Below are 26,326 nucleotides of genomic sequence, written 5' to 3'. Positions count from 1 at the left end.
TTCTGGCTTCCAGAGCTGAGAGAACAATTTCTGCCACTTGAAGCCGCCCAGCTGTGGTCACTGGTCACTGCAGCCCCGGGACAGTACACAGAGGCCCACGCCCCATGCGGTCATGTTTACCCAGCACTGCCTGGGCCTCCGTCACTGTCCCAGCGTGGGAGGGAAGGATCAGAGACGGGCCCGGGGCCAAAGCGAACCCAGGCATCCGGGCTGTTAAACCCAGCCTGGCCTGGCTTCCCTTCCCCAGTGGGTCTGGAGCCAGCACCCACCATCACACTGTGGGAACGGGGAGATGCCAGTGGGCACAGAACCCCCAACAGAAGAAACCCGCTGCACTGTCTGTTCCCCTGGGGGCTTCCGAGCATTTATTTGAAGCAGCAGATTTGACTTCCTGATTCTGTTTGGTTTACGCTGATGTGGGCAGGCTTCCTTGCTGGCTCAGATGGTAAAGAAACTGCCTGCAATGTGGGAGACCCAGGTTCGATCCCTGGGTTTGGAAGATTCTCAGGAGAAGGGAATGGCAACCCACTCCAATATTCTTGCCTGGAGAATCTCATGGACAGAGGCTACAGTCCATGGGATTGCAAAGAGTCAGATAAGACTGAACAACTAACACACCTAGGCTGATGATAAAAGATATCCCCTCTCACCCTACACCCAAGGCCTGGGGGGCTTGGAGCCACACGAGGAGCCTGGGGCCCAAATACACTCCCCTGCCTCTGTCTCCATCTCTTTCCCTGACTCTCTGTCTCTCTCTCTCTCTGTCTCCCTCTGTCTCTCTCTGTCTCTATCCCTCCCTCTCTTCCTGTCTGTCCGTCTCTCTCCAGCACTCACAGTGCCTGCCAGGCCCGGGGGCACAGACTGGCAGGGGGCAGGAGTTTCAGTCCCATCAGCCAAGGGTGAGCCCGCTGTGGACAGGTGAGCACGGGCCTGCCCCATGGGCACCTGCCTCCTCCCCACAGGGCCCAGGGACATAAACCCGGTGACGGAGCTGCCGGCGGGCGGCCCAGGAATGCCGTGTGGCCGGGTGTCACTGGAAGGCGTGGTGGCGTGCAGTCCCAAGCACACCTCCAGCTATTTCCTGGGCGTATCATCTCCCTGTGAGGCACTCAGGACCCTGGGGTGGGCAGACCGTTTCCTTCTGGCTTCTTACAAAATCCCATTGTCCACCCAGAGAGCCCACCCCAGGGAGATCAAGGCCTCAAGGAGAGGAAGTGGTGGCAGATGGAGTCTTGGGGGCCTCGGGGCAGTGGGTGGCACGAACCCCAGAGCTGTGTGGAAGAGTGAGTTCTTTCTCAGGGTTATGAGAGTATTAGAAATGATGGTAAAATGTGCCTTCTTTTTACCTGAGCACAAGCACGCATTTGTGTGTTTGTCCCTCCCCTCTCCCCGTCTACCTTTTGCCCCGGGTCTCAGATTGGGCACCTCTCCTGGTGGCACCTGGGGGTGACCCCAGCCCCCGTGGGCCCTTCAGGAGCAGCCTAGTCGGGGACGGGTGTGTGGGGGGTGGGAGGAGGCAGGGTCTGGGAGCTGTCACGCTGGCCACCAGGCCATCCTCAGCTTGCCCCCTGCCCCAGCGAACACCCAGCTTGTCCGGCCTGAGCCTGGGAGCTGGTTCTTTGTGTGGGGATGGCCCTGGGCAGCCTGACCACCTTCTCCCAGGCTAGTCCTCACCTGGGGCCCATGGAGGCCTTAAATGACTGCCTTTCTCCAGAGGCCCAAGTCCTCTCCACCCCTAAGGGCCCAGCCAGACCCCTGCCACTGTCCAGTGTCGTCTCCCTGCTGGCCTGTCTGGGGGGCAGGCCCAGGAAGGGGTCAGGAAACCAGGCTTGACCTCAGCTCCCCTGACCTGAGTGACCTGGGGCATCACTGTCCGGTGTGCTCATCAAGGGGAGGGGCGCACTGATGAAGTGGATGCCAGGGAGGGCTGAGTGATGACGGGCAGGCACGCGGCAACTGCCCCCAGGTGAAGGCGATGCTGCTGCCAGCTGCCAGAAGCAGGGCTGGTACTCTGAGTGCAGCGGGGGGGCCAGCTCGAGAGAGGTGGTGCCTCTGGGAACAAGGTCCAGCATCCCTGCCTGCGCCACCCACGGCATCCTCCCGCTGCCACTTGTTAACCGGGGCTGGAAGGAGGATCCAGGTGGGAAACTGTTTTTCTCCCCCTGACACTCCTTCGGGAATGGCCTCCCGTGGGAACACACTGCCAGGGCGGGAGCACCGAGCGTCACGGGGGGATCTACACGACAGGACGTGCAGCGCGCAGGTGTGCGGGCAGCAGGTCTCTGCCTGCCCCCACCCCGCTGGGAGGCTGCGGGGGAAGGAGGAGCAGCCCCGAGGGTGAGCGGAGCGAATGGGAGGGTGGCGCGCCGGCTCACTGCCAGCAGGGGCGGGTGGGGATGGAGGGCTGGTGCCCCCAGGGCCCCCTCCTCCCCAGACCTGCCTCCCAGCAGCCCCTGCTCTCCGTGGCGCTGAGGCACACTTAGTGTCACACCTGGGTGGCCACGTGCTGCCTGTCCACACCCCACCCTCCTTCCTGGGTCCTCTCCACGGGAGTCGGTCGGGTCTCTGGATGGGAGAAGACACACCTCCGTGCCGTGTGGCAAGGACTGCCTGCAGGGGCCCAGCGGGGAGGGAGCACGGGCCCAGCGGTGGGCACCCTGGGCTCTGACTGCCCGCCCGGCACCGTGACCGTCACTGTCTGGACCCCCGATCCTTCCCGACCCCAGCGGCATAAGGCTGCTGAACCCTGAGGGGCAGGATGGAAACTCAAGAGAGGGAAGGCAACTTGTGCCAGGCACCCAGCAGGGTAGGGGTGGGCAGGGCCCGACTAAGGCCAGTCTGAGCCTGGCCTGTTGCCCAGCACCCCCAAGAGGGTCCTAGCTCCCCTGGGAAGCTCTGATAGAAGACCCTTCTAGCCCAGGGACTCCAGCTTCCCACCGGTCTCCCCCCTCCCGGGAAGGAAGAGAGACGATGCCCACACCCCACCCCTCCGCAGGGACCGCCCCCTTTCTGCCACCCACGGCACATCACCACAAGGGCGGCCTTCCTGGCACAAGGCACCTGGCCGCAGACCCAGGTGACCCGAAGGGGGCCCAGAGGTGACCTCCTGGGCACACCGAGCTTAGGCCTGGCACAGGCGGGGGGCCCACAGCAGCCCCTGTCCTCTGATGCTAGCCCGGGGTGCCCCAAGGAGGCAGGCCTGGGGCTGCCCTCAGCACCCCGCGCTCCATAGGGGCCAGCTGGGGGCTGCGGCCAGGCCTGAGAACAAGGCCCTGGCCCGGCTCCTGTGGTCACGGGGGAGGGTGCGTGGGCTGAGCTGCCGGCCGCTGCGCTCTGGGTACAGATGGTTCTCATCCTCGCTGCCTCTTCCGCAGGAAAAACAGACCAGCTCGGGGCCAAGAGCCCGTTTTGAATCTCGTGTTTATTTACGCTGCCTTGGCCTGAAGCCAGGGTCCTGTGGGCTGCACTCTGCTGAGGGGCCTGGCTGGGGCGGCTGTGGCATCTTCCTGACCTTAGGGCAGTGCTCCCGGCAGGGGCCAGCGTGCCCCCAGGGGAGAGCAGCCCAGTTCCCGTCCCCAGACTCATCCCTGTCCCGTTGGGTCGCAGCGACTTTTCCAGGACTGGAGTTCTCTGGCTGCACCGGGAGGGCGGAGGTTGAGAAGGGTCCAGGAGAGAACCCGTGAGACCCCCCCACCCCAGAGCAGTCAGAACCCTGGGGGTGGAGACGAGGGCGTGTCCCCCGCCAGGGCCCCCAGGAATTCCCAGGAGAGGAGATGGCCCGGTGCTGGGACGCTGGACTTGGGTGGGTGGGCACAGCCCGGCCACTCTACTTGCAGGCTTCTCCGGATTTCGGTCACCCCCATTTCACAGACAGCTGAGAAGAGCAAGGTTGGGGGTGGGGAGGCTGCTGACCAGGGTCTCAGAAGTGAGAAATGCAGGGCAGGGGGGCATGCTTGCAGAATCTTTGCCTTCCCAGGTCAGCTGGGCCCCAACACACACACACACACACACACACACACACACACACACACACACACACACACACTCTGACCCTGCCTGAGCGGGAGGCATGGTTGCAGAATCTTTGCCTTTCCAGGCCAGCCGCCCCTCAACACACACACACACACACACTCTGACCCTGCCTGAGGCTGCTCCACACACACACACACACACACACACACACACACACACACACACACACACACACACACACACACCGCCCCTCAACACACACACACACACACACTCTGACCCTGCCTGAGGCTGCTCCACACACACACACACACACACACACACACACACACACACACACACACACACACACACACACACACACACACACACACACACACACACACACGACCCTGCCTGAGGCCGCTCCACCCTCCCACGTGCCCCAATTCAATTGGGGGATGGCCTTGCCAGAGTGGGCAGAGGGGCACCCCTGGGGTGCCTGCCCCCACTGCCCGTTTGGAGGAGTGGCCGAGGCGCCAGAGGCAGAGGACCAGCGAAGGGAGGACGGGTCACCTGCCAAACAAAGGAGAAGGGGTCTCGCCGGCCCCAGAAGCCCCCAGAAGCGGGGCTGACGCCCAGCCCTCCCCCGCACCCACCGCGGGGGGCGTTGGGGGCGCACCTCCGGACCAGAGGACCCCCCAGGCTGCGCCCCGCGGGGCCCCCACCCCGGCGCTGTCTGCCTCCCCCACCCGCGCGAACAGAGGCGGGACGGCGGCCCGCGCCCCCTCCCCCGCGGGCGGCGGTGACATCACGGCCACGGCGGGAGGGGCGGCGTCGCGCGCATCACTTCCTCGGCGCCTCCCGCCCGCGCGGGCAGACGGCCGGACTGACGGACGAGTGGCGGGCGGTGGACAGCGGCCGGCGGCCCGCGGACGGGCGCGGGGGGCGGCGCGAGCGTGGGGTGCGCGGCCCGCGGCCCTCGGCGCCCCCGGCCCCATGGCGGGCCCGGCGCCGCCCGCCGCCGACGAGCTGCCCGGCCCGGCGCGGCGCCTCTACTCCAGGTGGGCTGGGCGGGCGGCGGGGGCCGCGGGGACCGGGCGGCGGGGGCCGCGGGCGCGGGGGGCGGGAGCGGCCGGCCGGAACAAAGGCGGCGGCGGCGGCGGCGGGCGCGCAACGTGGCGGGGACGCCCCTCCCAGCGGGCCGGCGCGGGTGGGGGACGCGGGGCGCCGAAGGAGGGTGTCGGGGTCGGGCTGCCCCAGGGGCGGAGGAAGCGGAGTCCGAGGGTGGGGCGCTGGGCCTGCCACAGCCCACTCCTGCAAACCGGCGAGGGCGGGGCGCTAGGGGGTGGGCAGGGGGCCCCCCTCCCCGCAGTGCCCAGGGCTGGGAGAGGGGCCCCTTCTCCAGCCCTGCTGCCTGCAGCTGGCCTCTAGCTCAGCAGGTGTGTGGTGGGGGCCGCCAGGACCTCCCTCCCCCGCCTGGCACCCCCTCCCCACTGCCCCAGCACTTGCGCGGAGGGGACCACCGTGTGTCACGGGTGGGGCCCATCACCCGCCACCCACCCACCTACCAGGCGCCTCTGGTTCAGCAGATTGCAGATGGTCTGGGGTTACGGGGCCAGGCAGTGGGGTGGGTGTGTGCCTGCCTGAAAAGGCACCTGCCTGGGGCGGCTTCCTGGGTGATGCCAGCGGTCCGGGCCCTGCGCCCCGCGCCCGTCGGGATGGCGGGGTGGCCCTGCCCCTGGGCCGCGTGCCTGCATGGTGACTCCCGGCTGGTCGAGGGTGTGCTCCAAAGTGATGCCCTGGGCCTGACCCGGGGTGGGGAGGGCACAGGTCTCTGGGGGCTTGCCGTCGTGTGCAGGTGTCTGGCAGAGTGGGGCCGGCACGAGTGCTGGGCAGCGCCCGCTTCCTGGCTGCGGCTCCCAAAGGCAGGCCTGGCTCCTCATGGTCTGGACAGGCGCCCGCCTTGGAGTGACCTCATCCGGTTCCCCCAGCCATCCTTAAGACCTGGGGGGCTTCTGAGTCTTCAGGGGGCCTAATGTTGCCTGCAAGGATTCTCCAGCCCAGCCGCAAACCTCTGCCGGGTGCCCCCCCCCCCGCCCCTCCGTCACTGCCCGCCCCCTGACCCCGACCTGTGGAATGAGGCCCCGCCGGCCCTTCCCAGCTCAGGCTGGTCTGTGCTGCTGGCTGGAGACACAGCCCCCATTGTGTGGTCTCGGGATGGAGCGCTGAGCCCCCGGCCTGACTTCCGGGCCCCATGCAGGGGGAGGGGCGTGCCAGTGGGTTTACTGGCAGCTGACACCGGAGGCCTGTCCTTGAGGACCCCTGCACGACAAAGACCCCCCCATCCTCTGCCCCCGTGGGAGTGGGGGACTCTGCAGGCCTCGTCTGCCCAGGGTGGCTGCTCCGATGGAGAGGCCACGTTCTGGAAGAATGACAGGCGTTGATCTGGTGGCCATCGGCTGTGCGTGTGTGTACAGGGGAGCTGTGGGTGGAGGGGGCCCCTGGGCGCTTTAGCCTTGGGAGACCCTGCGCGGCGGAGCATGCGGTCCACGTTGTGCTAGCCTCCCCCTAGGCTTGACCCGGGAGCCTGGTGTGTGGGCGGGGACAAGGACCAGTGGCCTGGGGGAGCTGTCTGTGGGCAGGGGCAGAGCTCAAAGTGAATACCCAAGAGGCCCCCGAGCCGCGCCTGGACTCCTTGCAGGCTGAGCCCTGGGTGGAGGTTGGGGGGGCAGACCTGGTAGATATTCTAAGCACATGGCCGGGAACCTGCTTTCAGGGCCCGTGAGGAGGCCCATGGGGGTGCAGGTCGGACCTGAGCATGGCGGGGTGTGCGCAGGATCCTTTTTGCTCTGACCTGGCTTCCAGAGGCCTCCAGATAGCTGTCCCCTCGGAGCCTGAGTGTCCAGGGAGCCCCGCTGTGGCGTGGGAGCCCAGGGCTGCCGGCAGCCTGGCACATGGATGCCCCACGGACAGGAGCCATTGGGTCTGAGCACTGCACAGGTGACTGTTCCAGAAACCCCAGCGTGTGGGGGGCTCCCTGGGGCCAGGTCGGGTCTCCTCTGCTTTGTTCCCCCCCGCCCCCCGCAACCTGGTGGCTCCTCTTTCCACACCAGCGTTCCTACCTGGGGAGATGAGTTCTGTTCTTACAAAGTGGGTCCTGGATTTGGGCTTCAAACTGGCACTGAGAGGGGCCTGAGCGTGAGTGTGCCCAGGAGCCCACCATGTCCTGGGGCAGGGGAGCCCTGGGGATGGGACCAGGTCAGGCAGACAGAAGTGGGTGGGTCTCACGGGAGCGATCAATGCTGAGAACCTTGGTGCACTGCCCCGGGCCTGCAGAGGGCCCGGGGGGATGGGCGGGTAGACAAGAAGCCCCCAGAGTGGGGGAACCGTGGGCCATCCTCTCCTGAACCCCTGCCTTCTGTGAGGCCAGAAGCTGAGTGCTCCTGGCGGGAGGTGGGAGGGGAGAGCGGGGTGGGGGCCTCGTTAGAGGTGCCCCCGCCAGCAGGTACCCGGACGGGGATGCCATGCCGCTGGGCTCCCTGGACGTGTGACCCTCAGGTGCTTTCTGAAGCCGGTGACACACACGCCTCTCCCCTCAGTGATTCCTTCCCCCACCAGGCCGCGTGTCCCTGTTGTTCTGAGATCACCCCCAAGACTGAAGGGGAGTCAGTGTGGCTTCACTCTGGGGGCAGCAGGATGGGTGAGCGGGGGCCCTGGGGCGGCTGCCCAGGCGCCCAGAGTGTGGCTGACGGCCCTGGACAGGAATGACTGCCTTTAGCAGAGGAGGGGTCGATGGGGACCCAGCCACCACCTGGTGAGCCTCGGCGATGGCCCCCAGGGGACACTGGGCCGTCTGGGGAGACAGGCGGGTGGGGGCCTGTGGGCAGAGGGCAGGGCAGTAGGGACCAGGGCTGACGGCTACTGTCAGACGCCGAGGATGGGTGGGAGGGGTATCGGGGGTGACGGGGTGGCCAGAGCAGCGAGGTCGGCCACTGGGCGGTCAATAAGCACTTCATTAACTGGTGAGCCAGTGGGCAGGTGGCGGGAGCTTGGCAGACGGTGCCCTGCCTCCTGGCCGCTGTGGTCTGGCTGCTGGGAAGGCCGACCCTGGTCAGCCACTTTCAAGGAGAGATGTTCCGGGCCACGCTGGTGCTGGAGAGCAGATCTCACAGGTGGACGTGGCCCGGCTGGGGCGGGCAGCGTGGTCCCTGAGGCCTCTGAGTCCGTGGGCCCGGTCTCTCCCCAGGCTGTGGGGGACTGTAGGTTAAGTTAGGCACCTGTTTAGCCCACATGGCAAATCCCAGGTGTGAGGGCTGCCCCCTCTGGGTTTGAGTGGTGAGGCTGGCAAAGGGGGAGCTAAGACCGCAGCCCCAGGCGCAGCCTGGCTCTCATTGCCCCTGAGCCCAGCCTCTTCCTCCCTGTCCCGGGTTCCCCGCTGCAGCCTCGCTGTGTCTCCTCCCGACCGAGGCCCGTGATTGAGACCCGTGAGCGACCTGGCGGGAGGGGCTGCCCACGGCGGGGGGACAGAGCGCCCGGCAGGGGTGGGCCGCTGCGGTGCCCCGAGGGGCCTCGGGCTTCTCCCCGCTGCTCTGCCTGACCGAGCCCCGGGGCTGGGCTTTGGCACTGAGCACCCCCCACCGCCACTGCTACGCCAGAGGCTCCACCCTTTGCCCAGGGAGGGTCACTCTGCCCTCCTTATCAGCTGCGGCACTGGAGGAGCTGGGAGCGGGCTGCCAAGGCGGCCCAGGGCCGGCAGGTTTCAGGAAAGGAGCTGGGCTGGAGGGTGTCTACTGGTCTCAAGCCCCCAGCCCCCGGCTCCTCCAGGCCCTGCACCCGGGTGAGACTCGGGGCCTGGAGCTCACTCGACGGTCAGGCGCTGGTCACCCAGCAGCGTGCCAGAGACTCAGGGGACTCACAGGGTGACCTGGATACCCTGTGCCCCCGTTGACCCTGCTGCAGGCCAGGCTGAGCGTGGGGGCGGACGTGGTAGGGGTGCAGGGAACCGGCCTCCCGGAGGACGGGGCGGGGCCAGGTGAAGACCCTGCCCATCCCGGCTCTGGGGGTGGGGTGTGGGGGGTCACCCGCAGTGGGTCCTCGCTTCCCTCGCAAACTAACCAGGTGCTCCGAGCTCCTCTGGGCTATGTGACCAGGTTCTGGCCCCGAAGCGGCCACAGAGCTGGGGGCAGTAGGGGGCGGGCACGCTGCACCCCAACTGGGGGCCAGCCCCTGGGGGAGCGTGTGGACAGGTTCCCTCGGGGCTCCCGCCCGCCTGCTGACGGTGCTGATCCCGGCTCTGAGCCGCCCTTGATCCCCTGATCCGCCACAGGCCCTGGGAGGCTGTGGGGCACCTGTCAGAGAGCTGGGGCGTCTGTGGGAGCCCGCCGCTCTGGGGGGAGGTTGGGGGGCGGGCAGGGGACCCTGCGGCCGGCACACGGCCAGGACCGGCCGGCCGGGGAGGAGGCCCGGAGCCCCCCAGCATGCCGGCAGCTGCCCCGGAGGGCCCGCCCGCGGCCCTGAGCTTGGCCGAGAAGGCCGTGTGCAAGGTGGTGTACGGCGCCCCGCGCCCGCGCCCGCTGCTGCTGCCCGTGGGCCTGGAGCTGTGGCTGTACGTGCAGAAGATGCGCGACCTGCGGGGGAAGAGGTGCGGCGGGCGGGCGGGCACCTGCGGGGTGGGGGCGGGGCTCCCGACCCGGGACCCCCTGCCTGGCGCCTCCCCGGGAGGAGGCCTCCCCCCACTGGTGCTCCCGGAGACGGCCAGACGCCCTGGCTTTGCACCCCTGCACCCTTGACGCCTGGGCCCAGGGCCCTGCCCGCGCCAGAAACCTCTGCTCTGAGCCACTGCTGCCGTGTGTCTGGGCAGGGAGGGGGCTGCTCCTGTGATCAGACTGGGGCCAGTGCCCGCGGGGCTCCAGAAACACCCACGTTCTTGACCCCGAGTCCCCGGGGAGCAGCGGGCAGCTGGCTGTGTGGCGGGCAGCTGGGCGGGGACAAGCAGGCTTTAATTAAGGAGCCCCGTGCGTGGCCCCGGCGGTGGGGGTGCCGCTGCCTGTGGGCGTGATGTGGCGTCTGGAGGGCCCTGCCCAGGGCGCTCGGCGAGGTGGGCGTGTCGTCAGTGGGACACGCGGCCAGGCCTCAAGGCCAGGTCCCTGACCTCCCGCTCTCAGAGGCTGCGGGGCTCTGCTTGAGTCTCGGGGAGGCTGGGAGAGGGCGGGGTCCCCAGACGTGGGCCCTGCACCCTCCAGGCGAGGAGGAGGAGTGACCCCGACGTGGGGGGGGCTGGGGGAACGCCATGAGCCTGTGGGGTGCGGGGCACAGGGCTCAGCTTCTCTGGGGGTTTGCAGCCGCGTCCCAGCCTGTTCTCGAGGCGTCACCCGGTTTTCACGACAACGCAGGGGAAGCGTGAATGGGCACTGTGATCTGTCTCAGAGGGGCCTTTGGATAGGGCGGTTGAGAAGCACTGGCCTAGAAAACGTTGCCGGTTTCTTAGGGAGATACGTCGGCTCCCCCTGTAACTCCTGGTCGTTGCGCGGTCCTAACGAGGAGGAGATGAGTTCGGGGGTGCAGCGGGGCTGTTTGGCGAGCACATTTTAAGTTACTCTACGTTTTCCATGAGCTCTGGCGACACGCGAAGGCAGTGGGAGTAAGGGGACGGGGACAGGGTTTGAGCCGCCTCCCACCTTTGGCGGGCAGTCTTACCGAGGTGGGGCGGCAGGAGCCCCCGCCCTCTGTTCAGACCCCCTCGCCAGATTCCTTCTGTGCCTGCCGCCCCCTGTGCCTCTCTGGCCCCAGGGCAGGACGTCGGCTCAGATGCAGCCTTGCCCCCAGAGGTTAGGAGGCCGGCACAGGTGACAGACCTCCAAGAGCTTGGAGGGTGGCCCCGCTCTAGGACGCAGGACGGGAGGGGCTGGGACCGGTGTGGCCCCGACTGTCCCGTGACCCCTGGCCTCCCGTCCTCGGCAGGCATCAGGGCCCGCCCCAGGCTGCTGAAGCCCCTCTGGAGGGTGGCGGGTGGCGCCTGGCCCAGGGGCAGCCTCTCTGCCCAGCGGCCAGGGGTCGGGAGGGAGGCCGTGTCCCCCGGTTGCAGGGCTGGCTGCAGTGGCGCTCACGCCTTCGCCCGGCAGTCTGGATCCCGGGGTTGGGGACGGGGTGGGCGGGGCAGTGAGGCTCTGGCACGGTGAGCCACACAGCATGCAGGCCTGGGGGTGGGCTCGCCGCCCGACCCAGAGCTGCCTCTGCGCGTTCACCCTAAAGGAGCCGGGCCCCAGCCGTCCCGGGGGCCCCACAGTGGCAAGGAGGAGCCAGGGCCCCAGGCTTGATGGCGTTAACGGGCCCGCCTCTCTGCTCAGGATGGAGGCCTCATGCCTAGAGCTGGCCCTGGAGGGTGAGCGGCTGTGCAAGGCGGGCGACTTCAAGGCGGGCGTGGCCTTCTTTGAGGCCGCCGTGCAGGTGGGCACCGAGGACCTGAAGACCCTGAGTGCCATCTACAGCCAGCTGGGCAACGCCTACTTCTACCTGAAGGAGTACGCGCGGGCGCTAGAGTACCACAAGCATGACCTGCTGCTGGCCCGGTGAGTGGGCCCCGACCCCACCTGCCCCGTGCGGAGCTGCCTGCCCTGGGGGCCCGCCCTGCTCCTCCGGGAACCCAGCAGACAGCCTCCTTGCCGGCCCCGCCCATTCAGCCCCTGGCCCCCACCCCTGCCCTCCCACATGCCCCCCGTTTCCCAGGGTCCCCATTCTCCTCTAGCCTGCAGAGCTTCCCCCCCACACACTGTACCTCCCTGTCCAGCCCCCACCGTAGCCCCCAGACCTCGCCTGCGGGGGCCAGGCTTCTCAGTCCCGGGCCCCTTGGCCACAGACCTCCCCCTCCAGCCATGAGCCGTGCTCTCAGGACCAGCCAGCGAGGGTGCCCGTGTGCGCTGATGGAGCTGACACAGGGTTAATTCCCATCGCGAGGCTCCTGGCGTTCCCGGCCTTGAAACTGGGCTTCACCAGGGCCTCCCCAAGAGCTGGCCTGGTGGAGGGGCGATCCTGGGCTGGGCCCACCTGCCACGGGGCCCCCACCCAGCACCATCCCAGGGACGGTGGGCCCCCACCCCGGGTCCTCTGAGGCCTTTACCCGGGCTCCACGCTGGGTTCAGTCCTCGGTTCGGCCCTTGACCCCTTTCTGCCCTCCAGGACCATCGGTGACCGCATGGGGGAGGCCAAGGCCAGTGGGAACCTGGGCAACACGCTCAAGGTGCTGGGCCGCTTTGACGAGGCCGTGGTCTGCTGCCAGCGGCATCTGGACATTGCCCAGGAGCAGGGGGACAAGGTGGGCAGGCAGCACTGGCCTGGGTCCCCGGCTGGGACCGGGGCCCCAGACGACACCACCCAGGGCCTTGGGTGCCCCACGCTGGGAGGAAGACGGGGGACGTCCCCCTTCAGAAACGAGGGCATTTCTGGCTCACGTGGTGGCTGTCGGGCGGAGTCCCGGGCCCCCATTTTCCACGGCCGCTCCCCTCTCACCAAGGCCGCTGAATCCACTGACAGTCCTGTCACTCCTGGGCCGGGGGGCGACGGGGGTGGGGGTGACTCTAGGAGGAAGCCTGGACAGAGAGGTGCTGCTGGGCCCCTGACGGCCCTGCCCAGTGTCCTCCTGGTGACCTTGTGGGGTCAGCGTCCCTGCCCCTGTGTGGATGACGTCACTGCCGCGGAGAGGGCACCACCACCGAGAGGTCACTGGCTTGGCCCGGCCACCCTCGGGGGTGGCAGAGCCGGAGCCCTTACCCGGGGTGTCAGGGGTGACCCGGGAGGGACGGGACGGGACTGGACCCGTCCTTAGTTTCTGGGCAAGGCGATGCCCTTGCCCTCGTGGCCCCGGGGGCAGGGGAGACTGTGAACTCGGCTGTGGAAACACCAGCTCTCTGCACGCACGGCCTGGGCGCCCGGCTCCTTGGGACTGCGGCTTTGGAGGCAGCCCCCGTCTCGGTGTCACCCCCAGGTCGGGGAGGCGAGGGCTCTGTACAACATCGGCAACGTGTACCACGCCAAGGGCAAGCAGCTGTCCTGGAGCGCCGCACAGGACCCGGGGCACCTGCCGCCTGCCGTCCGCGAGACGCTGCGCCGGGCTTCCGAGTTCTACGAGTGAGCAGAGCGGGCGGGGCCCCGGGCGGCCTCCTCCCCACAGCACCCACCCCCGGCCTCAGCCTGACGGAGTCCTCGAGCTCAGCACGGCGCCGCCCTCATGGGGGGGGCGTGACCCCCGGGAGGGGCCGCGTGGAGGCCACGGGCTCAGCGTCCTCTGGCCTGGGCGGGCGGCGGGGCGTTGCTGGCAGGGATACGGCTCACACGTACTCGGCCTCCAGGAGGAACCTGTCTCTGGTGAAGGAGCTGGGGGACCGGGCGGCCCAGGGCAGGGCCTATGGCAACCTGGGCAATACCCACTACCTGCTGGGGAGCTTCACGGAGGCCACGACCTTCCACAAGGAGGTGAGCGGGGCAGCGGGGCTGGGTGCCGGGGCTCTGGATGTCGGGCTGGCCGTGCCGGGCGGGGGGCAGCCCCGTGACCACCCTGGGCCTTGCGTCTGCCTCCTCAGCGCCTGGCCATCGCTAAGGAGTTTGGAGACAAAGCGGCAGAGAGGAGAGCCTACAGCAACCTGGGCAACGCGCACATCTTCCTCGGGCGCTTCGACGTGGCCGCCGAGTACTACAAGTAGGCAGCCCCACCGCCCTGCCAGGGAGAGGGTGGGCCCGGGAGGACGTGGGCGGGGGTGCCTGGACAGCAGGCCAGGGAGGTGCCTCCCCGCCGCAAGGTCTGCCCGCCTGGCCTCCCCGGGGGCCACGGGTTAGGGGGAGCGGTGCCCTGTGTCGCCCCACAGGGGCAACTGGCGGAGCCCAGAGACGCCCCCATGGGCTCCTGGGGCTGCAGCTGCGTGCCCCCCCCCACCTGTCTGCCCCTGGGAAGGGGGCTTGGGGAGCACGAGCAATGCCCTGGCCCTTGGCGGAGCGGAATGCTGGAACCCCCCTCCCGTCCTGGGGTGACGCCCTGCCGCCCCGACCCCCCAGGAAGACGCTGCAGCTGTCCCGGCAGCTCAAGGACCAGGCGGTGGAGGCGCAGGCCTGCTACAGCCTCGGCAACACGTACACGCTCCTGCAGGACTACGAGCGTGCGGCGGAGTACCACCTCCGGCACCTGCTCATTGCCCAGGAGCTGGCTGACAGGTGCGCACCGCGCTCCCGACCGCCCCCGCGGGCCCCCGGCGGACCCCAGCGGCCCGCAGGCGTGCTGGTCCGGGTCCGAGCCCCGCTCTGCCTCTGACCACCAGGGGACCCCGGGGTCAGCCTTCCTCCATCCGTCAGCCGCCCCGCCCACTGGGAGGGACGGGGGAGCCCCTGGGTGCTGGCTGGGCCCCAGTCCCGGGCCCGCTGCCCACCTCGAGCAACACCCGCCCCCCTGCCACCCTCTTTCCACGTCTGTGTGCACGCCAGTCTCTGTGGAGAGACGGACCAACAGACAAGACCCCTAAGCGCACAGCCGCGCGTAGGTCTGGGGGGTAGTGGCTATAGCCAGACAGCTCGGAGCCCACAGGCCGGGGACCCTCGCGGCTGGAGGAGGGGAGGGGTCTCCTGAAAAACCGCCCTGCCAGGAGGCTTCAAAGGGCTGCGGCTTTTCTTTTGGGTAACGATGTCTTGGAAGCAGTCAGAGGCGAGGGTCGTAGGTCGTAAGTGTATGCAGAGTGGCTGAATTGTGCGCTTTACGGGGGTTGAGGTTATGTTGCTTTTACCTCAGTTTAAATGTTAGTGAGCCAAGGGAATGAGGTCATTGAGCCACCAGGGGGTGGTCAAGGCCAGACCCGGACCTCCCACCCTCCCCATCCTTCACCGCCTCCCGTGGTGGGGGCCTGACCGGCTGCAGGCTGGGGGCTCGGGACGGCGGGACTCAGAGGGCAGGCTGGCAGGCCTGGCGGGCAGACATGGACTCAGTTTCCTTCCCTGGCAGAGTGGGCGAGGGCCGGGCGTGCTGGAGCCTGGGGAACGCCTACGTATCCATGGGGAGCCCGGCCCAGGCCCTGACCTTTGCCAAGAAGCACCTGGAGATCTCCCAGGAGGTGAGCCGGCCCCGCCCTGCCCTCAGCCCCCGAGCCTGCCCTTCGCCAGCCTTGGAGCCCTCCTCACCCACTCCTGGCGCTGCCTGCAGACATCTGGGACGCGCGCCTCCGTGTGCCCTGGACTTCTTCCTGGCTGTCGCCATCTCCCGCGAGGGGCCCCGCCAGCCGTGACCTCCGGGCCGGGGGCCCCTCCTTTCCTGTAGCCAGAGGGTCGGGAGGGGGCAGCGGGGGCCGTTCTCACCCCTTAGAGTGTCAGTGTTGCCTTTGGAAGGCCGCCCTCGGGGGCTCCTGTCCCTGACGGAGCTGCGCCAGGCTGGGCCGTGGCATGCCTGCGCCCCACTCCCAAGGGGAAATAACCTGCCAGGGCCAGTCCTGGGCATAAAGGCACAGCCACCCCGCGGGGGGAGTCTTCCCCAGGACCGCTCCGCCAGGCACTTTCCTAGGGAAGTGGGCCTGTCCACCCAGGCCCTCCCGCCGTGGCCAGGGTCGCCCTGGGAAGCAGCTTCAGGTGCAGAGCCAGATCCCCTCCCCCAGCGCCGCCCAGCCCCACCACTGCCCCGCGTCCAGGGGTGGGCAAGGCCCTCGGGCGCCCAGGAGGTGGGGTCGGGCAGGGGAACTTGGGTCGGGGCGGGCCTGACTGGAGGGGTCCTGGAGCTGCACTCAGGTCCCCCGCCCGCCCTTCAGTATCCGGCTCCCGGGTGAGCACGAGGCCCCCCTCCCATGCGGGTGCTCGCCAGGGCTGCCGGGGACACGGGGCTGAGAAAGGCTGCCTGCCCGCGGGAGGGCTCCAGGTGGCGCGGCTGGACTGGGCTGCGGGGGGCCGTCCGCACCTCGGGAGACCACCCCTCTGGACGCGGTGGGGCCTGGTGCCCTTGGGGGCCCCGGGGCGGAGGCCATCCTGTGGGGGCCCGCTGACCCGGCCCCGCCTGGCTGCAGATCGGGGACCGCAGCGGGGAGCTCACGGCCCGCATGAACGTCGCACAGCTGCAGCTGGCGCTGGGCCGGCTAGCCAGCCCGGCAGCTGCGGAGAAGCCAGACCTGGCCGGCTACGAGGCCCAAGGTGAGTTCTGGGGCCAGAGTGGGGCGTCCCCCGCCCCCCGCCCCAGGCTCTGACCTCAGCCTGGGGTGCAGGGGCCTGGGCGGGCAGGGGCTGGCCGGCGGGCACCGGCTCATGCTGGGGGCTCGGTCGGGTCTGTCCCCCGGCGGGAGAACGTTTAACAGAGCTGCCAGGTTAGGGACAGGGTCCCTTAGAAGGTGTTGAGCCCCTGTCCCTGGGGGCGTCAACCTCTGAGGCCCATGACCTGTCTGTTCCGGAGCTCACGGTGGGGGGCGGGCGAATGACGGGCTGCTGGGAGCAAGTTGGGTCCAGAGAGAGAAGGTGGTAACAGACAGACAGGGTCCCTGCGGGGCAAGGGGGCCTGGGGCAGGTCCTTCCTGTCTCTGGGGCAGCGAGGGTCTGGGGTCACCCTGAATGAGCCCCCAGGTTTATCACCAGGGCAGGTATGAGGATGGGGGGCTCCTCCCTGACCGCCCCCCTCCTCTGAGACTGAGGAATGTCTCCAGGCTGGAGGCTGGGCCTGGGGAAGGGCTTCTTGTAGGGACGGAGCGGGGACGGGGCTGCTGGAAGGAGTGAGGGGGGCCCAACCAGCCAGAGGCCGGGTGCAGGCAGCTGAGGCCGGCTGACCGCCTTGGAGGCTGCGACCTCGCTGGCGGGCTTGCCCCATGCCGCTCAGTGACTCCTCTCCGGGCAAATAGATGAAGTGTGTGTTGGGGGGCAGGGGGGGAGGGGAGAGGCGGGGGAGGGGTGGCCCCACGCTCCTCTCACACTGCGGGGCGTGTGAGGCAGGAACTGGACAGGTGGTGGGCCGTCCCCTCCCGTCCAGCGCACGGAGCCCCCCACCCCTGGCTCTGGTTTTCGGGGAGCCCGGCCCCCAGTCTCTCATGCTGCGTTCCCTGGGTGCCCACTGGCCACGGCCTCCGAAGCCCCCGGCCTGTCTGGCTGCAGTGTCCGGTCTCCGGGGTTCTGGGCTGTCACCCTGGCGGGTGTGTGACAGTGGCCAGTCTGGAAGCCGGGGGCACGCGTCACCCTCTGAGATGGAAGGGAGGCAGGCAGCAAAGGCGCTGGGACCCTCCGCCACCTCGTGCCGGGGCGCTGCGGCCCCCTTGCTCCCCACCCCTTCCCAACGCGTGCATGCTGACGTCTGCCCCAAGGCAAGGTCTCCCGAGGGTGGCAGCTCTGTCCAGAACCCCCTGGCATGCCTGGCGCTACGAGACCGCGCTCTGGGAACCCCAGCGGCGGGTGGGGGCAGGGCCGGGCCAGCATCTGGAAGGACTCTCCTGGAGGCGCGGCCCAGCGGCCATCCGCTCTCCTGGTGTTTTCCTTCTCCTCCAGGCGGGCAGAGGAGAGGGGGCCGTGGGGCGGGGCGGGAACAAGGCGGCCTCTGTCCTCCCGCGCCCGGTCCTCTGCTCTGCCCGGGGCCAGACCCTTCCCCGCCAGGGCCCCCAGAAGCCTCCTCCCCCCAGGCCGCCCTCGCCCGGCCTCCAGCCGACGCTGGATGAGGCCGTCCTCCTGGGAGGACGGCAGCCAGGCCCAGGCCTGCAGAGGCAGATCCAGTGGCCCGGGGATGCCGCTGCTGGAGGCAGGCCAGCACCCCGAGTCTAGGCAGCCCCGGAGGAGACCCCAGGTCCGGTGAGCTGGGGTGGGGGGCGGTGGGCGGGGACTGTGGCAGGGCTGTCTGCAGGAGTGGCATCGTTTGTTCATTTATTCATTCACTGGTTCATTCCGGGGCACGCTGGGCACCGGTGGTGGTCTGGCCCAGGTTCTGGAAAGCTGGGAGACTTCTTCTGGGAACTTGGGTGGGGGTTGCAGGGGGAGACAGCTGCAAACCCAGAGCCTGGTAGTGGGGGGGGGCATCACCAGCCCTGGCGGAGGGGCGTCCTCACAGGAAGAAGACCTTGGCCTGGGTCAGCGGGACTGGCCGCGGCCCTTGTGGTGGGCATGGCCTCGTGACACCGGCGAGGCCTATGGTGGTACCAGGCCTGGCGCTCACTAGCCGGCTGGAGGCCAGGCCTCGGGGCCTTTGCTCCCTGCCTTGATAAACACAAGGGCGCTGTGTGCAGCTGCCGGACCGAGCCAGCCAGGTCCAGTCCGTGCGACCCTCGCTGCCCTCGCTGCCCCCACCCCAGCAAAGAGGTCCCAGAGCCAGTCTGGGTGGGCGGGGCCGCCTCCTTGCCCCCGGTGCCCCGGGTCAGGGTCTGACCCCCCAGGGTGCCCAGCGTGCCTGCCCCTGCCCATTCCAGTAGGGAGCCCGGGGGGCAGGGCGCGCCCGACAGAGTTTCCTGCGCCCCCGGCGGCATGGTTGGCATGCAGGACGAGGGAGTCAGCCCCGAGCCCTAGGGGGCCGCCCGGCCCCTCTGTGGGACGTCCTTCCGCCCTGCCGCCCCCGCTTGTGCCCGCCACAGCCCCCTCGTCCTCTGGGCCCTGCTCGCAGTGCCCCGGCCCAGAGCAGCGGGTCTCCACACACCACGCCCAGCCATCTCTGGAGGTGGGGATGGATGTCGGGGTCACGTCTGAGTGACCGCTTAGGCTGCGGGCTCTGGCCCTGGCTGACCAGGTGACCTCGCTGGTCGTCCCGGGAAGGTGGCTGGGCGGGGACAAGGGCACGACTCATGCCCTGGGAGGGCTGAAGACCAGCCCTGTCTGTCCGTCTGTGCATTCAGCAAGTGGCCTGCGGCCCACCCAGGCTCCCGTGATGGACAGACCAGGGCCGTGGGGCACGGGTGCTCACCTGTCCCCGTGTCTGGCTCCTCTCTGGCTCCTCTCAGCCTGGCCCCCCGGGGCGCTCCAGGTGAGCCTGCCCTGTCACCCCTGCCCCACGCAGGCCCACCTGCGGCCCGATGGCGCATCCCGACTCTGGCTCTCCCCTCCCCGGGGCTCTGTGGCCTTGGCCAGGCTGTTGCCGTCTCAAGCCCCCGTGTCCACGGTCCTGGAGGGTGGCCAGGACCTTCTTTGCTGGGAGTGGCCCAGAGGGGACAGCGCATGAAGCTGCACATGGGGCCTCACAGAGTAGGTGCTCAGCAAACACGGGCTGCTTATTCCATTCTTAAAGTGCCTACTATGTGCCGGGTCCCTTCTGAGTCTGGGCCGCAGCAGCGACAAAAAGTGACGCGCGCGGAAAGCCAGTCATGTTACACATGCTTTGGGGGCTGGCTAGGGATCTGGGGTGGGGCGGGGGTAGCCCGGTCACGGTCAGCTCGAGCCCCATGAGAAAGCCCACAGACAGGGCGGCCTGCCGGCAGACACTTACTTCTCAAGGTCCTGGGGGCGGGGCGTCCACGTGGTGCGGTTCTGTGGGGGGCCTCGTCGTGCAGCGCAGACGGGGTGGGGTGGGGTTGAGAGTGTGGAGGGGGTGTGCCCCCCGAGGGCCTGTCTGTCTCCTGTGAGCCTCAGTCACCCTCATCACCTCCCAGGCCCCGCCACCTGGACCGTCGCCTGGGAGTCTGGGGTTTCAGCATGTGAAATCTGGTAGACCCAAACCTTCAATCTGTACACGACATTTGAGTGAAGACCTGAAGGAGGGCAGGGAGGGTGCCTGGAGCTTGGGAAGGAACCGCAGCCTGGGTGAGGGAACAGCCGTGCAAAGGCCCCGGGGCAAGGGAGGGGGCAGGGGCCTTGTGGACTTTCTTTGAGCCCCACCCCTATAGCTGGGGCGTCCTGCAGTGTCCAGCGAGGAGGAAGATCCAACCCAGACCCCTGGGGCATCTCTCAGGCCCTAGCAAGGAGGAAGGACCGCGGGGCAGGGGCGGGCAGGCGGTTCTGGGTGGACTCCAAAGGTGGAGCCGCCAGGACTGGGGAGTGGACGCAAGGACGGAGCCAGGGGCCCTGGGCTGGGCAGCTAAAAGACCCACGGGTTGGGACAAGGCGTGTCAGGATGCCCGGTAGGGACAGAAATGAGGGCGAGGGGCTCAGGCTGGGCGGCAGTGGGCAGCTCCCAGGAAGTTTCTAGGCCCGACCCCTGGCTGGGCAGGGCAGGAAGCCAGCCAGCGGCACCTGAATGCCCCCAGTCAGGGCCGGCTCAGCCCTCGGACCGTTGGAAATGCTGGGTTCAGAACGCGCCGTGCAGACAGAGGGCGCATTTAGCCCGGCCCAGCCGGAGGGCCTTCCGCCCGCCGTCCACATGGGCCGTGGGGGGGCCCGCCCCGGAGCCGGGCGCGGCTCAGAGGGGCCGTTGGTGGTGGGGGCTGGGGCGGGACAGAAGCAGCCTTGCAGGGCTGGGGCCCAGCGTCCAGGGTGGGGAATCTGCGTGGGGCCTCGAGGGGGTCGGGGGAGGGCAGCTGAGAGGAGGCCCCTGCCGGCTGGGGTGAGTAGGAGCCATGGGACGGGGTTCCCTCTGGCTCTGTCCACTCCCTTGTGGGGTGGTGGGCACATGGGCCCAGGCTGTGCCCCTCTGGCTCGGGGCTTGGCCGAGGCCCTCCAGCCAGCAGCCGTTTTCCGTGGGGGCAGCAGCAGGTCTGGCCTGACCGTGGGGGCTGGGCAGCAGGGCTGGCGGCTGGCAGCTGGCCTGGCCCTAGGCCCGCGGACACCTTGGCACGTCTGGTCGGGCCGCAGTGGCTGCTCCCTCCCCAGCTCCGGGACGGTGGCCACAGATGCCCCTCCAAGGACCCCTGGCGTCCCCAGCCTGGCCAGCATGTTCCTCGGCCTTTGGGGAGCGGTGGGGGTGGGGGTAGGGGTGGCTTCTTCCCGCCCTGGGGGCCGGGGCGGGGAGGAGGGTGCGGCAGTCCAGCCTCCGCCTCCAGCCACTCCGGGATGCCTGCCCCGTCCTCGTGAGGCTCTGGACGTTCCGTTTGTTCAGTCTGGACTGGTCTGGACGACTGGCCGCCAGAGTCGGCTCCGCCCTGGGTACCGTGTCCCGTACGGTGGGTGCAAAGCGTGGGAGCCAGGCCCAGGCTTGGGGTTGGGGGTGCACTGCGGTGCCTGGCCGCCGCGAGGGCCTGGACGGCGCGGCCTCCGAGTCCAGCTCCCCTCGCCTCGCCTCAGGTGTCTGCGGGGCAGCTCAGCGTCACAGGGAGCCGGGGGCTGTGGGGGGGCCGGAGGGCAGCCCCCACATCCGTGACTGCGGTTCAGCGGGCGTCTGAGCCGGCTCCTCTGCACTGGGGGCGGGCAGCATGCCGGCCCACCCGTCTGACTGTTGAGGGGAAAGGGGGCGCCCAGCTCCACGGGGTGTTAACAGGTCCAAGGCCAGAGGTGCCGAGACGGGACCCCCAGAGTGCCCACCGACACCTGAGGCCTTGCTTGCCCCTCGCTCTGCATTTCCTGAGCTGGTTCGGCCTGGCCCTCAGAGGCGAGCTTGCTCGGCCCCCCGGGAAGGACCTGGGCAGGGTGAAGGACGTGGGAGCCGCAGAGCGGAGGATGAGGCCTGCGGCCGTGCAGACGCAGGAAGGGCATCCCGGGGGAGGGCACAGTGGACGCAAAGGCCGGTGGGGAAGAGCCAAGCCCAGAACTCGTGGGAAGCTGGAGCGCGGGGTGGGGGGCTGGTGAGCCTGACCCCGCCCGGCCCCTGTGCGGTCAGCGCCGTCTGGACACCCGGGCACTTGCCCGGTCAGGGCACGGAGGTCGTGCAGACGTTGTGCTGGCCCCCACGTGGGCCAGGAGGCGGGAAGCTGTTGGTCCCTGGCCCCGGGCCGGCTGACCTCCAAGCCTGGGCCTGGTGCCAGCTGACCGGGCCTACTGTCTTGCAGGGGCCAGACCCAAGAGGACGCAGAGGCTGAGCGCGGAGACCTGGGACCTGCTGAGACTACCCCTGGAGCGGGTGAGTGGGCTCGGGTGGCCGGCCGGGGAGTGGGGACCTGTGGCCGCCGAGGGACAGGGCGTGCCCGGGCTGGGGGTGTGTGTCGAGCTTATAATGCCCGCTGGGACTCCTGCCTGCATCAGGCCCTTGCCAAGGGAGACCGGCGTGCCCGCTGCGGCCCAGGGCCCTGCCCGGGTCCGCGCCGCCCAGAGAGGCCCCCAGAGGCCCCGTGGCTTCCATGGGCTCCGTTCGTCCTCCCCTTGGTCCCGCCAGCCAGGCTCGACGCCCCCAGGGCCAAGCCGCGGTCCTTAAGTGAGGCAGGCCCCCCGCGTCCTGGCCAGCCCCCATCCCTGCTGCTCCCAGGTGGAACGGTGGGCCTGGCTCTCTGGACCCCCCGGGGGTGCTGTGTGGCCCTGGAGCCGAGGCCTGCCCTCTCAGAGCCTCTGGTTCCCCCAGTGGACTGGACGCTGGTCTCCGTTGCGGATAAGGCTCAGGGCCACCCACGGTCGCCCAGCATTCAGCCCGGGAAGGTGGATGTTTGAGGGGGGCAGTCTGAGATCCTGCAGCACCGCCCCACCTCTCCCTGCCCCCCGGCCACCCAGGCCCCTCCTGTCTGGGTTGGCGACCCTCCGCATCCCGCGCTGGGGAGTGCTGGTTCGAACCGCTGGCGGCCGCTCCCATCCCCAGCCTTTCCCCCCCAGGAGCAAAATGGAGACAGCCACCACGCGGGGGACTGGCGGGGGCCCGGCAGGGACTTGCTCCCCCTCCCCGTGAGGAGCAGGAAGTACCAGGAAGGGCCCGACGCGGCTGAGAGGAGGCCGCGGGAGGGCAGCCACTCCCCGCTGGACAGCGCGGACGTCCGGGTGCAGCTGCCGCGCACGGTAGGTGACCCCTCCCCGGGCGCTGACGGAGCCACTGGGGGGCTCCACTGCCCACCCTGCCCCGCCCGCCTGGAGGCCGGGCCGGGGTCTCTCCAGGGGCCGAGATCGTGGCTCTCTGCTGACCCCTGGACCCTGGTGGACACAGGTCCTGCTGAAAGGCCAGGGCACCCAGCGTGGTGTTGACTCATTGGCCGGACGGAGGCCTCACTGCAGGGACCACAGGCAGCCCGGGAGGGGTCTGCAGGACAGCTCGGGGTGCCGCTCAGGTCCTCGGGCCCAGCCAGTAGCCCCGTCCTGGGGACACAGCATGCAGAGATGGATAGACAGGGGCCGGGTGGACACACGGACGAGGACAGACGACTGAGGGGTGGTCAGACGCGTGATGGGATAGGCAGACGGGGGCGCGGGGGGAGGGGTGGGCTTCTTGCAGCCGGGCAGGCATGCCGCTGTGCTCGGGCGCCTAGCTGGCCTCTCCAGGCCCTCAAGGTCTGGTCGAGGTGCAGGGGGCACAGAGGGGCACCTGCCTCTCTGCGTGTGGGTTCAGAGGTCAGCCTGGAGCCCTCCCCCCATGCAGGTCCAAATCGCTGAGAATTAGTCTAAAAATAGTTCCTCTTCAGGAGTTAGTCAGCACCTCCCAGCCTCCGCAGGCCGTGGGTGCTGTGCTGGGTATTCTTAGCTGCTTTGCGCCCATCTTCCCACGAGCCCGGGATGGCCTCCGCTGACCCTACCTGACCCCAGCCCCACTGGCCGGCCGGCCGATGGCCAGAGTCTGTGTCCGTGGAGTGGGGTGACGAGGGAAGGGCACGGGGCCTGGGAAGCGGCCGGGACCCCTGCTTGGGGCTCCGTCGGGCCCCAGGTGAGAGGGCCTGCTTGCTGCAGACACTGCCTGTGGGAAAGGGGCCGGCTGTGGCCCTCCCCTCGGCCCCGGGGACACAGGCCGTGCAAGGACCTTGCCCCTAGCGCAGCAGCGGCTTCGGGGTCTGAGAGGCCCGAGTGCTTGTCCTGGGGCAGGGGTTGGGGAGGAGGGCTGGGTCAGCCCCGAAGGTTGGGGGCATCTTGGAGCGGTCCAGCCAGAGAGGGCTGGGCAGGACAGGGCCCGGCCAGGGCGCCGGGGAGCCAAGGTGGGCTCTGGGGCAGGAAGGCCTGGCTCCACCCAGGGCTGTCCGTGCCAGCTGATGGCTGTGCGTGCTGTGAGACGGGGGCTGAGTCGGGGGCAGAGCCTGCACCCCGTCCCCGCAGCAGGAAGTGCAGAGACTAGTCTGACTCTTGCGCACCCCTCAGCCATACCCGCCTCCCTGCAGTTTTGGAAGGCGTCCCCAAGAGGCACCTGAGCCAAATCCGTACACCCCACCCTCCCACATGGGGGCCCCAGAGCCTCGGGCCCCAAAGGCAGGACCTGGGGAGGCGCGCGCAGGCCGCCCAGACACACCTTGGCCAACCTGCCCGTCCGCCTGGCCCAGCCACTCCACGCACCTGCAGTCAGGGGACCCCTCCTACCAGACAGATGGCACAAGCTGTGACGGGTACCTGTTCACTGCAGCCCTAGAGGGGACCCGAGCCCTCGGGGGGGAAGGAGACGGCCCCGCTGGGAGTGGTGGGCTGGGGTTCCGAGCCGGGGTCAGCCCCTGACACCCCCAGGTGGGGCCCCGTAGAGGAGAAGGTGAGCTGCAGGCTGAGGCGGTGCCCTTGAAGAAAGACCCCGCGACCCAGACCCCGATAGGCTGAGCCTCGTGTCCAGCAGGCACCCAGAAAGAGGCAGCCTTGGAGGCCAGTCCCCACGGCAGCTCTGAGCCCCGGGGGGAGGGGGCTCTGGCGTGCACATCCCGTCCTCGGCTGTCCTGCGGGGCTCATAGCTGTCTCTCCGAGAGGCCTTGGGTGGGCGGCCCCAGGCCAGGCGGACACTGACCCCACTGTCCTCCCAGAGCAGGAAAGGGAGCCCCCGGGGCAGCAGGAGGCCCGGGGGGCTGCTTTGGCCGAGGGGTCTCGGTCTGAGAGGCTGGGCAGAGGTCGGGGTCTGCTGCGTGGGGAGGCGGCTGTGCAGGGGTTGGGGGTGTCAGGCCCCCGAGGCCCAGGACAGGGAAGGACTCCACCCGTCTGTCTCCTCCCCTCGCTGGGCCGGCTCAGGCAGGAAGCAGGGGCTGCTGTTTGCGGGAAAGTGCTCCCCAGACAGGTCCCACCCCCTGCCCCGGTGCGGTGACCGCCCAAGGCTCCCAGCTCAGGGAGATCCATCTCTGAGTGTTTACAGAGAGTGTGTGCATGTGTGTGTGTGTGCACAAGCACGTGGTCCATTTCTGAGTGTTTATGAAGAGAGAGTGTGTGTGTGTGCGCGTACGATCCATATCTGAGTGTTTACAGAGAGAGTGTGTGTGTGTGTGCGTGCATGTGCGCACGCAGTCCATCTCTGAGTTTTTACGGAGAAAAGAGTGTGTGTGTGTGCGCGCTTGATCCATCTCTGAGTTTTTACAGAGAGAGAGCATGTGTGTGTGTGTGTGTGTGTGTGTGTGTGTGCGCGCGTGCGTGCAGCGGGGGTGGGTGGGGATGGGGAGGCGCCCTCTCCCCGGGGCCTATTTAAGCCTCAGGCTGACAGGGCCGGGTGGGTCTGGGTGGTGAGGCGGCGCCGGGCACTGCAGCCAGGGCTGCCTAGCAGGACCCTGGCATCCTGCCCAGGCTCCACGTGGTCCCGCGCCCCAGTCCACCTGGCCACTGCTGGAGCGGCTGTGGATCCGCGTGAGTGTGGGGTCCCCAGCGCGGTGGAGGCTCGTGGCCTGCGGGAACCAGACTCAGGCGGCCAAGTGTTCCCCGCCTGGGCACCGGGGTGGGTGGATGGTCAGCCGGTGCAGTTCCCCAGGGGCTGGCGCCGTGGGGCACGTCCGGGGCATTCGGCCCCCGCTCTCCGTCCTGGGCGGCTGGGCCAGCTGGAGGGGGCCGCCCGGGCTGGGGGCGGGGAGGGTTCACGCCTCCAGGGCTGGCTCCTTCCTCCCAGGGAGAAGGTGGGCTGACGCTTCTGCAGGAGGGGCTGGAGTGCGCCTGAAGGAGGCCTGACTTCTGGACAGAATGGCGGAGTTGGGCTAAGGAGAGGGTGGGGGAGCGTGGAGGGTGCCGGGCCCCCAGGTGTGTCCTGCTGGGGTGCAGGGCTCTGTCCCGAGGGAGGGGCACGGGCCTCCCCCTCTCGCTGTGGCCTCGGCCAGGAGTGCCCAGCATGAGGCGCCTGTCCTTCACAGGTGCTCCTGGGCTCTGGAGGAGGAGAGCTGCCAGGCCCCGGGCCGGTCCTGGGTTCTGGGCTGAGACGGCTCTGGCGTGGCGCCTGGAGAGCCCGGCTTGGGGTGGCACCGTGGAACAGCCGGGGGGGGGCCCTCTCAGCCCAGCCCTGGCCGCAGTGGAGGGGCCTTCAGCAACCTGCCCCCTCCAGGTGCCTCTCTGGAGTCTGAGCTTCAGCCCGCCGGAGGCTGGAGGAGTGTTGGGGGCACACATGTCCAGTGACGTGGACCCCCCCGGGTCACCCCTCTCCTGGGAGGGGCCTGGCACCATTCGCCTGGCCGGTGGTTCACCTGGGAGACCCCAGCTGGGGCCAGAGGCATGGCTGGGGGTTGGGAGCACCAGCCGTCCCCTGCAGTGT

At 69.0% G+C, this 26,326-nt stretch overlaps 1 protein-coding gene across 3 annotated transcripts in view; it reads left to right on the top strand.

Annotated features, from left to right (window-relative positions):
- Window positions 1-1,209: 1,209 nt before the first annotated feature.
- Window positions 1,210-26,326, top strand: part of GPSM1 (G protein signaling modulator 1) — a 29,697-nt gene continuing 4,580 nt past the window's right edge. The window contains exons 1-11 of one of the 3 annotated variants that reach the window (XM_065928087.1): window positions 1,210-1,283; window positions 11,301-11,522; window positions 12,130-12,265; window positions 12,935-13,077; window positions 13,299-13,422; window positions 13,530-13,645; window positions 13,999-14,154; window positions 14,933-15,041; window positions 15,978-16,101; window positions 21,780-21,850; window positions 22,531-22,710. In XM_065928087.1, coding sequence (XP_065784159.1) covers window positions 1,225-1,283; window positions 11,301-11,522; window positions 12,130-12,265; window positions 12,935-13,077; window positions 13,299-13,422; window positions 13,530-13,645; window positions 13,999-14,154; window positions 14,933-15,041; window positions 15,978-16,101; window positions 21,780-21,850; window positions 22,531-22,710 — 1,440 coding nt within the window. In that variant the 5' untranslated portion in view covers window positions 1,210-1,224. Of the gene's footprint in view, window positions 1,284-4,796; window positions 5,016-11,300; window positions 11,523-12,129; window positions 12,266-12,934; window positions 13,078-13,298; window positions 13,423-13,529; window positions 13,646-13,998; window positions 14,155-14,932; window positions 15,042-15,977; window positions 16,102-21,779; window positions 21,851-22,530; window positions 22,711-26,326 lie in introns of those variants that run through there. The other 2 variants (XM_065928086.1, XM_065928089.1) reach the window with 2 other exon arrangements.

Source organism: Muntiacus reevesi, chromosome 3 (genome assembly GCF_963930625.1).
Source record: "Muntiacus reevesi chromosome 3, mMunRee1.1, whole genome shotgun sequence".
NCBI lineage: Eukaryota > Metazoa > Chordata > Mammalia > Artiodactyla > Cervidae > Muntiacus > Muntiacus reevesi.
This window is presented reverse-complemented; position numbering and strand designations above follow the sequence as displayed.